Below are 14,663 nucleotides of genomic sequence, written 5' to 3'. Positions count from 1 at the left end.
ATGGAGGGGGTGAAGGGGGGGAGAAAAAAGGAAAGGGAAGGAGGGCAGAGGGGATGGAACAGGGCAGTGAGAAGGCAGAGGGAGGAGGAAGAAAGGAGGGAAAGAGATCAAAAGATGCTGATGAACGAGAAGAAGAAGGAAAGGGAAGAAAATGGAAAGAATGAGCAAATCATAAAGAAGGGGGAATAAAAGTCACAGTGTACATGTGTGAATACGAGTGTGTGTGTGTGTAGAGTTTAGGGTTGATGGCATATTGTAAAATTAAGCCTCTGTTCAGCTGTCCTTCATTAGAGTGAGGCCTGCAGTGTAAACTAATCACTCATACACACACACACACACACACACACTGTAAACTCAATCTGCTCTTTATTAGAGAACAGCTGGGGGTGTATGACAGCTTGACTGGACACTCTCACACTGTAAACTCTGCCTGACCTTCATTAAACAGTTAAGTGCGGTGGTTCACGAACAGTTTAAATGGATGACCTAATCACTGCCATGTGAGTCTGTCTCGCTCTCAGTGAGCTGCTCAGACAGAGAAGACCACTTAACTAGCTACTCAGACAGCAAGACAGATAGGATCTAAATGCAACATCTGAAAGACTTAAATACACAACGTCAATCCAAACCATTAATCTTACTGAGCAATGAAGTCAAAAATAAGTTTTGTATGCATTTTGTTTCAGGAAATTATCATCCTTTAAACCATGAAAAAAGCAGTAAATTAAGGCACCCTGCCCTTGAATATCAAAATTCTAGCCATGCAGACCGTAGGATTTTGAATAATACTGAATTTTTCTAATAAAAACTCTAGCTGGTACCTTATTATTAACAATAATTGCTCAGAATCAAATCTTTGAAAATGTGAATTGTGAGAAAGCAGACAGAGTAACTCATTTTAACTTGATTATGTGCTCTTCTACTGGGAAGTGTAATATTCTTACTCTTGGCAGTCAAGCCATTCTTAGTCCCCATGTTCTGTCAATGTGGACAGACGACTGAAAATCATTCATACATTCATTTCCTATTCCAACAACGAAAGGACTCTCATTCATGCATTTGCTGATCAATGCAATGCTGCTTATTCACTCATACAATGGGTGCTTTTTGTGTGTGTTAAAATACCTTTAACAGCCTCGTCCACTACTTCCACCACTCGATCAATCTGTTGGACCTGAAATACAGACAGACACACATGGGAAAAGTTTATTGACGCTGACAAGCCAAGTCTACACAGTCAAACAAAAGCCTGATATTGACAACCCACAAACACACACATACACTGATCCACATTTAAACAAGGTAGGCGTGTAAATATACACAAAGAAAATATGCATATAGACAAACGAGTACAAACAGATACAATCACACCAAGTTTTCTCCAGCCAGGATTAAGTGATATAGATTTCCTAAATGCCACTAGATGTCTACGTGGCTGTAACGCCACTTATATCATGCATTGACAAGAGACACAGTCTGGTGGTAGGATTTCATGGAAGAGAACCAAGAGGCAGAAACGGGAAGAGGTAAAGCGGGTGGCAGACAAATGATCATATGGGTAAGAATAAACCAATAGCACATTGAATCATCTTATGATCAAGCAAGAGAGTTATTCTCCTCATTGCATCCTATTGAGAAAACCCTGTGGATCTGTCAAGGGGAACTCTGAAACACCACCAATTCAGGAAGAGAAAATAGGCAAGACTATTACGAGGTTGAGCTGGATACTAAAAGAGCCTGAATATTCTATTGAGAACAGCACTGATTTAAAAATCTAACATCCTTCTGCTAATAATCGTGAGAGAAAACGGAGGAGAGTGAATGAGAGGAAGAGACAGAGAGGGATGGAGAGAGTGATAAAGTAGTGGGGAAGGAAAAAATAATTTCTCCTGACATTATTTCTCCTCACAGCATCCCTTCACCCTCTAATTTGCTCACTTTCTCTATTCTTAGAGGTCTATGCTCTAGCCCTTAGCACCCGTTCTTAATGCCTCCAGGACCATCACCCAGACTTTCACTTCTTTCACACGCACTCACAGAGATGTACACTGTGCCTTGCAGGCAGCAGTTGTATGCATGCGAGATAAAAACCTATTTTCTTGTAATGGCCAGGCAAACTGGGTTCATTTAGATCAGCAGAGGGTGTCCCTATGCACAGCGAGGGTCGGGTATTGTTTACATTTTAGTGATTAATCCAGATCACACTTTTCAGTTCTGGTTTTTATCAAATCCTGCTTTATACACCTGGATAATTGTTTGAATAAATATATATGTTGAAAAAATACCCATATCATCAGTAGATCTAGGCTTCCAGAAAAAAGAAAAATCATTTTTTTGCCTTTTAAATAATCTTTATCTTGCCATTCACAAGTGGCATATATATAAACACTCCAGGTTATTTTCTAAAAGAGTTGTCAATCTGTGTAACATTATGCACTTACAATAAGCAGTAATGTGAAGTGCATAATATTAAGTAGTTGGGCTAAAACAGTAAAACAACATAAACTGGGCTCACAATATATTTACTAATGAAGCCCACCCAAGCCATACATACATACTGTATGCTGAAAAGACTGAAGACTGATGTGTGTGCTTCTCATGTTTACAGCACTGCTTACCCACTGTAATCCTCTGATTACCTAACCAGAACTGTGTGTGTGTGGATGTGTGTGATGTGTCTCAGGTACAGGATGTGACATGTCTAGTTCAGAGATGCGAAAACACTGTAGGCTACTGCGTGACTGTCTGTGTACCTTGTATGTGTACCCATTCATTTCACAGCAACTTCAGTCAGGAAAACACAACAGAAAGGCACATAAAAGCTGACACACAGGTTGATTAAACTGAATGAATTCAACAGGAAGCACTTTTTTTTTAACTACCCCCCTTATCTAGCCGTTAGTGCAATCACTATATACAAATTTCATGACTGGTTATTTGCATCTGATTTGCATAACCCACCAACTGTCACTGTCATTGTGAGGTTGATTGTAACTACCAAGGATGCACAAAGGGAGTGTGTGCATACTCATATACCTCTGTCTGTGTTTGTGTGTGTTTGCATGCATGCGTCTGAATGCATAATCTACTTATGACAATGAAAGGACCGACAGTGGTAAACTTCCCAGATGTTTCTGCCTCGCCCTGAAGGCTATTACATATACAAGCCTGTTTATCTGAATGTAATTATATTATACATACGTGCCACTTGATTTGAATGTAATTATGTTACATGGTGGCATGTTTACTTAAATGGAATTACATTATTCATGGTAAAGGATATTTAACATAACAATTTGAGACACCCCCACCCATTATTTTTAAAACAGTGGCAGTTATCAACGTTGGATATTGGACTGCTTGATTTATCCCTATTTTCAACGAGGCAGTTTGTTTTTTACGAATGCGAATAAATTCAGCATTATGTGAAATTAAGATCAAGGTTTTCTGTGGTGATTTAGAAGGCAAAGCTTGGTCTCTCTATGTGTGATACAGACATGTTTGCATTACACATTGCTCAACTAGAATAAATATTTTAACAACTTCAAATTGTATATTTATATTGGACTGGCTGATGTAATTGTGTTTACACGATTACCTCACAATAATACAAAAGTAACTTAACATGCACCCTTAACAAGACCCTTCAGTTTAAAAGTATTAGACTTAAGACTTGATATGATTTTGCAGGTTCCTGGAAAGTGGCAGTAGATAGAAAATCACACTCTCTAATTACAAAACATCATCAATGATTTAATGAGGAATACTCATTTAGCTGTTAAATAGTGATAACCTTGACACATGTTTTTAGTTTCCTTCTGTGATTACTGAGGTGAAGCGGAAATTGTTCCATATCACGTACAGTCATTCATACCTGCACCGCCTGATTATGAGTGTAAATGGAATAGCTCAGGGACTGCAATCCAAAAAAAATAAAAAATCACTTGTTTGTGTTACAGTAGACTGTATAAACACTGCAGGGAAAATGGCCCTAATAAATCTACTTAAAAGGATGTTTTTTTTCCTCCTGTTGTTATATCTGCATATTCCTATGAATTTGTTCACTAAGTTTTCCCTTTTAGCTACAACACCTTTTGTGTTGTTGGCTCTGTGTTATCTGTAACCCTCTGCTCTCTCACTTCACTGTCTCAATACCACAAAACAACTAGACTGTCAAATGTAACCTTCAAGGAAAAGGGAAAAGAAAAGCCAGTTTATGGTGAGGGCCCAAAGCCATGAGGTCTTTACATCATTCATGTGTCCCTTCCTAGCTCTGTCTTTCTCCACACATCAGACCTTCCCATAGCATAGGGGTTAATATACCTGATCTTTCTACACTGGTGGGAAATTTTCTACATGTCGAGGACAAGACAGCTATGTACTGTAGAAATGTAGAAAATTGTGAAATTGAGTGAGTTTTGGGATCATTTAGTGTAGAATTTAGACACTAAGCCAATTGAAGACATTCTAGTTAATTAATTTCAGTCTTCTCAGTTATCTTTAAACATTGTTCACATGAAGCACTAAGGTTCATTTTGGTGTCTAAACTCGTATTTATCATTAAGAATGATGATCAACAGGGTGTATTAAACCAGTGTCCGTGCATATTTGTTTCACTGTCATGTTTTTCTACTCATTTTCTTACCTCTGTCCTTTCTTCCTTTTCAACTATATCAGGATCTTTCCCTCTCTCCTCCTCCCTCCCTCTGTCTTTCATACTTTTCTCCCTCCTTCCATCATATATTCTTCCTTCTTTTTCTACTTCCCACCATGTTCATTTTAGTAATCTTGGTCTTGGCTCCAGGGGAGGTCTATTGATCAACCAAACAGCAGGGAGGCCAGAATAGAACAGACACAGCAGGTTGGCAGCCAGTGAATGACAGGTCAAACTATCTCTATATGTGTATATGCGTCTGTCTGTGCTACTCCAAGGTTGTCCATTAGACACAAATAAAGGCAAATGAAGGGACACACGCACACGTTCGGAATATGCTGTATGAACACATCCTTACATTACTCAGATTATCATTTACATACCCCAATGATGCTGAGTCCTTTGAGGTAGTCCATCCGTGGCTGGGCTTGGGGAACACAACCTGCTACTACCACCTTTTTCTCCTGCTCCTGGGCTTTTCTGTACAAATGCAGAGAAAAAGATAGAAGAGGAGATTAACATTAGTAGACAATATGGCATTTTTGCACCAACTGTTTAAACAATTCCAGCCAAAAGTTTCTGAATTAACCAACTGAAAACAAATCATGGTACAAAAGCACAACTGGCATTACATACTTCCCCATGCCACCATGTCTGTACATGTAAAATGGAAACTTTACACAAAATCTGAAGCTGACATATTCCATTTGCAATATCCAATGACAGTAAAGCAAGATGCTTACAAAATTAAACTTGGTATTCTAAGATAAACACAAACAGGTAAAATCTGTTTTCCTAAGCCATTAATGAAAAAATACTGCCTTGACTGGGCTGAAAAGTATATGCTCACACACACACACACACACACACACATAATTAAATGGCCTTCGATGATAGAGCCTGTCTGCATTCTGTATCAAATATAAAAATACCCAAGAAGCAATATAAGGCTCACTGGATTGGCTATTATCTGTGTTTGCTATTATCTGAGGAAATGAGTCAGAAGCATCCATCTGAAGTGTACTTCACAGTTTCACAAGGCCATTTGGTTGCACATTGAGTAGCAGATACTTCTATGTCAGTAATGGTCTGTGTGACAAAGGGATGCCATGTTATCTGTCCATGAAAGTTTCCTACCACAAGGAGAACTGTTTTTGTTTTCCCTGGTGGCATGGAAGGTATTCTCTCCTGAAATGTCCATGAGAGAATGGAGAAGAATTTACTCAAGGTAATTCCCACAATACTAACTTTCATCATGTCCAACATATCAAAACAGAGGTATGGCAGGCTTTCTTCTAAAAAGATGAAAATGAAAATATTTATTACAGTGCACAACAGAGATGACAGGTGTGTTGATCCAATGTCTAATTCATATAAATGGTTGTCTTTCACATCACAATATCTCATAAATCATTGTGGTACTTTAACAGATGGGTTTTTGAATGGGCATAGTATAGTAAGCTGGAAGTAATCTTTAACAAGCTGTGGGAGAAAATGAAAGCCAGTGGGGAAGGTGTCTGTCACATTTTTGCAATTCCAACTCAAATCATATAAAAAAAACTTATATACTAATGAGGACCAACTATGCCCCTTTAAATGTTTTTTTTTCATGATAACTATGTTTTGTATTAGCACTGTGTCATATTTTATCTATAATAAAACACAGAAGCTAGCCAGGAGTTTAGCAAGTGCCAGCTTGGGCTCTCCATTGTGCCACTGAGAGATTGCAAAAAGATTGGAATTCAGGAAAAAGAGCTGGTTGGTGTATGAGCATGAGAATAGCAGTGCAAGTATATAGCAAGGTGATCTCAGCCATTATATGGTCATGGCCCATGGCATGGCACAGCATCACTATGTCCTTCCAGCTGTGTAATCCTCTTGGACTCAGACGAAATGATACGCACATTTAGTCTAATTAGTAAAATGGGTTTTGCAAAAAGATCTGCTATACTGTACGGACTGTAATCAATACAACCTGTTCAATCATAGTACAATACATTATATGCGCCTGTGTGTGCATGTGGAAGGATGAGAGAGAGAGTGAGAGAAAAAGTGACAGACTACTCTGACAAGTATGCTGGTGAAACAGTACAGCCATTGTCTCATAAATGAACCAGTAAAACATGATAGAAGACATGAAACATGGAATTCATAACATTGTTTTTCTGAAAAAACAGGTCACGTTGACAAAAAACATAACCAAGCCAAAACTGGGGATTTATAACACTGTGATGAGTGTGTATTTACAGCATTCATGAACAGTGAGGCACTGCGTGAAATGGTCAATGGCAAGAGAGTCATCACTGATGAGGTATCTTACAATGACTTATTATTAGAAATGAAAAGTAACACTAAGAAACCCATTTTCAAGATGATTTGAATTAAAAAATGGCTGGTCAGTAAAGTAGTGTAGCAAACCACAAGGAGAGTGTGTGTGTATGACTGTGTGTGCCTGTGTGCATGTGGATCTATGTGAGTCTTTATGTCACCTCCAGTTAGTGGCAGTGAGATTTGAGACACTCGGTCTGTCTGACAAAAGCTTTTGGAAGAGCTACCCAGACTCCACCATGAATCTTTAATAATGAAGCCTCCTGACAGCTGGAGCGAGAGAGGGAGGGAGGGAAGAGAGGGGGGGCATGTAAGTGAGGGAGGAATAGTGGGAGGGGGACAGAGGAGGAGCACTGAAACTGGATGCAAACTGTCAGTTGCGTTTTAATTCATACTATGTTTGTATTCAAAGCAAAACAAAGAGTGATGGAGGTGGAGGGGTTGAGGGAGAGAGCAGAGTGAGGAGAGAGAGAGAGAGAGAGAAAGGTGAAGGTAGACAACTCAATTCAAAGCCAGCTTACATTGTCATGTGAATGAGGAAGGGCGGGATAGATGAAAGCTAAAGTTGGTGAGAGATGAGTGGAGGAATAAAGGGGGGAGACATGAAGGCAGAAATGGGGTGTTTTTATGATTATTTTGAGATGTTTGTATTATTCAAGGTTATTTTAGTGACTCTTCTCATCTTTACTTCTCGATCTAACTCTCTATTGGCATAAAAGTGTTGAGCAGGTAACAACAAATTACTTAAGATGCCAAAAAAGATGAAACACAAAAAAAGAAGAAAGCCTGTTATGATATGATGCCTCACCACAGACAAAACAGTTTCAACAGCACATTCAGAGAAACTGCACTTCCATTGATCTTCAGAAAATGCACATTTTTACTGTGCATGTAAATTGACTGGTTTTATCCACTGACCTTTTACCTTTATTATAGAAGGTAATGAAAAATATCCACGCCACTGTGACTCTTTTCTGGTTTAAACACACCTTGAAAACAGATCAAGGAGGTATGTAGCAGTGGAATATCATGATGCTAGTAATTAATAAAAGGTGGATAGAGGTCAACTTTCAAGACTGGGCGAAGTGAGAGAGGAAGACAAAAAAGGGATATTGTCTGTTCCTCATGAGGGACTCACACTGGCATCACTGCGCGCACACACACACACACACAGTAGGGGTGCGTCTGCATAATTCACACCGTCTCCTGCCAAAATGCGCCAAACGTTCCTTTAATGTGCTACTTGCTCCCCGCCCACAGACGCAGAGCCATAGCTGACACAGAGAGTAAGCAGACAGCGCCTGAGCCGTCGCCTCAGCCCCCCAGGGGGAACGGGCCAATCACGTCACACACAGTTTGTGGATGGGATGAGATGGAATGGGATTATGCGATGCAGTTGCCGTGGTGATACTTTTGAGCCCCACCGAGCGCTCGCTGCCAGTGACCCGGACCACAGCAGATGCCCCCGAGATCACAGGACAAGGTGGGTGTGTGTGTGTGTGTGTGTGTGTGTGTGTGTGTGTGCTTGTGAGTGTGCACACACGTGTTTCCTTGGCTTCCTTGGCACCTTGCCCTAAATCTCTACGGCCCCCTGTCAACTCTGTGTTACTGCTCTCCATAGCCTCGAGACCACACACACGCACCCACACACAGGGTCCGAACACCCACACGCTCTGAACATACTGTACATACACACGCCAATGGTCACGGATGGCAATGGCAAAAACAGTAAAGCAGTCTATGCATACATGTATGACCTCCGTGGTATGTATGTATGGTAGGGAGGGCTGTACTGTACATACTGGTTTTTAACAGCTGAGTGGACACAGTGAATCAGTCAAATTAGACCAGACTAAATGTCCAACTGAAATGATCAGGTTGACTTGGAGAAGCCCCTTGCTGTAAATATGACATTAAAATAACTCTAGGCATTAAGATGTACCACACAGCCTGACCTATATAAGGGCCTCTTCAACTTTCTCACAGCAAAACTTGAAGTGAAAGAGAGGCCCTTCCTTTGTGGCAGTCTTCTATAGTGCTATTTACATGACTGCAAACGAAATATAGTGACTTCATCATATAAATGAGCCACAATGCTGATGTTCTCACAACTGCCGCAAATATCTCACAAACCCAAAAATAGCTCTCTATGTCAACGTTATAAAATATGACCGGCTTTATCCTTTTTCTTAAACTTTAGCCATTAAGTGGTGTGTTATAAAAAAATAACTTGATTTATTTTTGCTATCCATTAGTCCCGATGACTTGTCGCTGTGTTCTTGGTGCCTTGTGTTTCCAGTAAAGGTAACGTCATTGTCTTGGATACAGGACCATTTTTCTGCAGTCAACAAAAATGAGAACCACAACACCAAAAGAAACCCCTAATATGTCCTTTTAAGTTGACAAACTTTTGTGGCACAAAGACCTGGAACCTCATCTAATGAAGCACATTTTTTCTGTCAGGTGGAGAAACATGCAAAACAGGCTAGCAGCTGTGAACTGTGTGTGTGTATGTGTTTGTGTGTGTGTGTGTGTGTGTGTGTGTCCTCTCAATGACTCTCCCTGCTGTTAAACACCCTCAGCCCTATACAGATAACTACATGGGGGGAAGAGGATGAGCTCATTACACACACACACAGAGTTAGCCATATGCTCCGTAACAAACATGTTGCTTAAAGGATGAGGTCATACTGGTAAGAGTAGTGAGGAAAGGATGTGTAACTGAGATGTACATATTTACATTGTGATTTGCTCTGTGTGCTTCTTAACACAACGACCTATTCCTATGACCAATTCTGTTGTGTTGTGTACTATTTTGATTTATCTCAGCTTAATTCAATGGAAATGTTTTTTGTTCTACAGCAAAAACAGGGCATTAAAATTGAATCAAGTACAACTGATTTAATTTCATTACATCCCTTCTTTCCCTAGCCTTTTTCTCTTTTCCCTTTCCCATATTTCTCCTGTCCTTGCTCGTCAGTCCCCTCTCCTCCCTCATCCTCTCCTCTGCACTCCGACAGTTTTCTGGCTGAGTTGACAGTGAGCCAGCCAATCAGCACACTCCTGACCTCTCTGCATTAGCATAAGCAGCAAGGGGCAAGGTTAAGTACCCATCAAGCCTCAGTAATTAAGATGTGAGCTGGTGTGTGCATGAGTGTGTGTGTGTGTGAGAGTGATAGAGAGAGAGAGAGAGAGAGAGAGACAGACAGACAGACAGACAGACAGACAGAGGGAGAGAGAGAGAGCAAATGTATTTAATCTTCCACTTCACATATTTTCCACTTCCATAAACTTCTCCTACTTCTACAACAATGCAATCACAGGGTTGGTCACTGTCCCAATTTCAATTCCACAAAGGCTATCACAATCCATTACAATACTTTATCTTACTTACTTTTGATCTAGTAAGGGAACTATAATGTATGTTTATTTGTTTAATGTTTTATTCATTTTTTCACATTTATTTTCCTGTGTGTTGTTTTTTTCTAACAGCAGGAGATGTATCCCTGTCACTGACTGACAGGCTGGACTGAATGAATGTGGAGAAAACACACTTTGATTGAGAATGCAGCCTCTCCTCTGTGAATAAGTATACTAGCAAAGTTTACTATCAAAATACAAACAGTATAAATACAACAGATATCTCTGGGCCTATGGGATCTGCAGACAAACTAAACTAAATGTACTAGACCAGGGGCCTCCAGGAGACGTAGCTGAGAGAGGGGAGAGACAGAGGGAGAAAGCCATAAGAGTGATTGACAAGAAATTGTCAGAGGAACATCTTGATAAAAATGTAAAAAGGAGAGAGAGGAGGAAATGACACAGGTGAGTGTAAAACAGGAAATACCTGATGGTTAGAGAAGATAAAAGGCAGGAAAACACAACAGATGAAGCAGAGGGAGAGTCAGTAAAGATGTCTAATTCCCATCAATCCTACTGTGTTACCCGTCAGTTTAAACAGCAACCTTATAAAGTACTACTCGTGTCAGTTATCTAATACAGTTCAGATCTCCAGCACCATACAGCTACACCAACACTTTGTCCAATAACCACCTTACTGTAGCTAACTGATAACTGTAATATCTATGTAACTGAATATGCTTTACATGTATCAGTTACTGGCTTTCATTGTGATATCCTGTCTCAGACTAAGCTTTTTTGATAAGAAATAGAAAATATTTACTGATGGTCTCTCTGTAAATATTATTATTATTTAAATATTCCCACATTTTTAATCTTGTTGTTTTATAGGATGATGACAGATCTGAATGTCACTGCCAGCTTTCCTGATTCAGTTAGAGGACAATTTACCAAGTTATTCTATATTTTCAAGAAAACAAAGGACAAGCTTAGGGGGTGTAATTGGAAATTAATGTGATTAGAGTAACAAATGCTCTTAGCGTACAACCTTAAACTCCTTCAAATGGACACCAATCAATGATTATTTTTTTGTGAAACAAATCCTAAAATCAGCCACCTTTTATGTCCTCAGAAAATATTGTTTTCATTTGTTTATCTAGATGGGACAGTGCATATTAATCATGTGCTGGGGATAGCCTAAAAGCTAATTTGCAACTGTGTAAAAAAAGCTTTGTATAAGAATATACAGAAGAAAAAAAGTCAAAAGCATGTACCATTTTAAAAATCTAAATACAGAGGGGGGTGGAATGTGTCAGGAGGGAAGGAGAAACAAGGGAGCGAGATAAGGCGATGAGTAAAAGGAAGGAAAAAAACTGCCAAAGAGCACATCTTCATCACCAAGTGGGGAGAGGGAGAGGAAGGATGACAACAGGACTCAAAAGGAAATGAAGGGGGAGGACGAGAGCTCGGAGGCTGTGAAGCAGGATTGTGATTGAGGGATGAGAGAGGGGTTTGAGGGGTAAAGCTGCAGAATCCCCTGGCATCTCTCTCGTTCTCTCACTCACATATAAACACACACACACACACACACACACACACACACTCACTCACTCATCGACTGCAGCTGTGTTTCACAGGATAGGCTGATGCCCATAAAGAGACACAGATTGAGAGAAAAACTGAAATTAAAGAGAGAGAAAAAAAACAGCTGAAAGCAAAAGAAATGACAGCAAGGTAAGAAAATAGAAAAGGCAAGAAAAGGGATGTCTAATTTAATCAATACGAGATAATTACATGAAAGCAAGTCTTTTAAAGCGAGGTGTGGTAAGTTATGTTAAAGACAATATAGATTTGGGAAGCCTAAGCACCTAAGACAAGTTGCAAAGGCCTGATTGGCTCTCCTGAAACCCTGTTTTCAATCTACATTTGTAAAGACATTGATAGTAGAGGAAGGATCGAGATTGATCTGGGCTAGCACAACCATAACCATGCCCCGCTACACTTGGAAACACAACCATATAGGAGGCGGTGGAAAAAAACTTGACTTGTTTTCAGTTTTCCACCTTTATTACCAATGTGGTTAATAAAGGCATTCACGTTAAAGCTGTGTTTTACAGGATATAAGCAATCTGTTGACCAATCAATACACCTATAACATGGCTAGTTTATAGCTAGCTCACATGGCCTTCGGGTATATCAGAGATAAGATGCAGCCCAATTGTCAACATGGGCCTAGTAAAGGCTAGTAAGAGGAAATGCAAGGCTTTCAGATTATGGCCTTTTAAAAAATGCCTCACACACCTGCACAGTGTTGTGAAATGGATGACATCTGCCTTGTAAAAATGAGTTGAATGTGTGATAAATATTCCATTACTGTAAATGAGTTGTATTGGCTGCTTGAATGGTTCATAATAGAGAAAATGCTAATAAAGAAAGCAATGGCAAAGGCCCACACAAACATTCAGACACGCATTTGTGCCGAGTATTGCATTAGAGATGAGCAGTTTACTGACCCACAAAGAGGAAAACCCCAAAGCTGAATTCTGGGAAAAGTCCCATGAGAGCCATTTCTAATGCAAAGTCCTACTTTCTATAGGAGGGCCTGTTATGGGATAATGATATGGGAGCAACCCCTCAGCCTGAGGCTGTTGTGGAGACACAACTGCTGAGTTAAGACTTAGGGATGGGAAAACAACACACACACACACACACAGACAAACATGGAACTAAATGTGCACTATGAAGCTGCTACCAGACGATTAGTGTTTTTAAGGAACCAGGAATTATTTTTCCAAAATATAATCATGTGCTTATTGGAACAAATGTCAGCAGGCAGTTGCTATACACAGATTAAGGTTAGTAAAAATCAGGAAGGAACAAAAGTGCGCAGTGGGGATCAGATGGGTGTGAGTGGACTGCCGTAGATTATAGAGGGTTTGTGCTGCAAACAAACCAACTAAATGAAATATTTGAGTTTGCTTATCTATTTAATGTAAACGGGTAAACACACAAATAGTGTCTGGAAAAGTGGCAGTTGTGTTAGAATGGCAGCTTTAGTCTCAGTCTAAGCAGGTCAGGTCACAGGGCACACACAGGCATTTATCATTCAGAGCCACAGCCACTCCCCATGAGGCCTTTCACCTCTGTGTGAATCAATCTGAACACGTATGAGCATGCATGTAGACATACATGCATTTTTCTGCCTGTATGTAAACATGATTGCATGTGTATGTATAGCTGTGTGTGTGTATGGGTGCATACGCACTGTATGTGTATGGTTGTATGCATCTGTACAATTATTCTGATCCAGAAGTGGACACGAAGGGGAAATCCTTGCTAGGATGACAGAGGTGAAAGGACATTCTTGGTTGAATGAATCCACACAAAATTATCCCAAGCATAAACAATCGTGATTGGTTTCAAGGTCATAAATTATTAAAAGCAAGGGTTTGGAAAAGTGGAACGGCACATGCTCAGTGACCTGGAATGCATCAACAATCTTTGCAAATCAACATTCTTTATTTCCAGCAAAGATAAAATAATTATACCATTCTAACAAGTAGGGATCACAAAGTAATATCCAATCTTAAGCAGTCAAATTGTTAATTTGCCCCCAATACTAACAATACTGTTTGTAACCTTTGATGATTGTCCACAAAATTTGTAAGATTAGGGTAGATACGGTGTACATAATGTAGGACTATCTCAGAAGTATCAAGTACTTATCTTACTGTAAGATGTCTTCTGGTGTGAACTTCCATATTGGAATACATACAGGGGATACAGGGATTTTTAAATGGTGCTATGTAAATTAATGACAGCATTGCTGGGATTTGGAGGTACAGTTCATTTACAGGTAACCACTTCTCATTGCATCTGAAGAAAGGTACTGTAGCTCGAGACAAGACGAATGTCACAGAGACAGTTTCTATAGAGCAGACTTTGGGGACACACATGTATGTATATATGTACTGTGAACTGTATACAAAACCCTACAGATCCAGGGTTAGCTGTGGCATAGCATGGCATGGTAACATTAATTTCCAGTGTGCACTCTGTGCTGGCCTGGGACACTATGGCTCGGCTTCAGAGCAGCACCAAACCGTGATACCCTCCACACTTAACTGAGCTGTGTCTTTATGGTTAATTCACTGGCCTCACATGTGTGGTCAGTGAACTGAAGACAAAGCATTTTTCTAAAAGATTTGCCATTTTCATCTACAAATAGTGTTGAAGCTTCTGCATAACGTAGGAATTAACTGTAAGAAAGTTTGGAGTTTCACTTCATTCCAATATTTCTGTCCAACTGGTAGCAACACCA

At 39.9% G+C, this 14,663-nt stretch overlaps 1 protein-coding gene across 1 annotated transcript in view; it reads right to left on the bottom strand.

Moving 5' to 3' along the window:
• Positions 1-14,663, bottom strand: part of cdkal1 (CDK5 regulatory subunit associated protein 1-like 1) — a 208,772-nt gene that overhangs the window by 138,637 nt on the left and 55,472 nt on the right. Inside the window, exons 5-6 of the mRNA XM_070912255.1 lie at positions 5,038-5,134; positions 1,126-1,174 (exon numbers count right to left, since the gene is read on the bottom strand). Coding sequence (XP_070768356.1) covers positions 1,126-1,174; positions 5,038-5,134 — 146 coding nt within the window. The remainder of the gene's footprint in view (positions 1-1,125; positions 1,175-5,037; positions 5,135-14,663) is intronic.

The sequence above is a fragment of the Enoplosus armatus genome, chromosome 9 (assembly GCF_043641665.1).
Source record: "Enoplosus armatus isolate fEnoArm2 chromosome 9, fEnoArm2.hap1, whole genome shotgun sequence".
NCBI classification, from domain to species: Eukaryota; Metazoa; Chordata; class Actinopteri; order Centrarchiformes; family Enoplosidae; genus Enoplosus; species Enoplosus armatus.
Note: the sequence above shows the minus strand (reverse complement) of the source record. Positions and strands in the feature narration are given on the sequence as shown.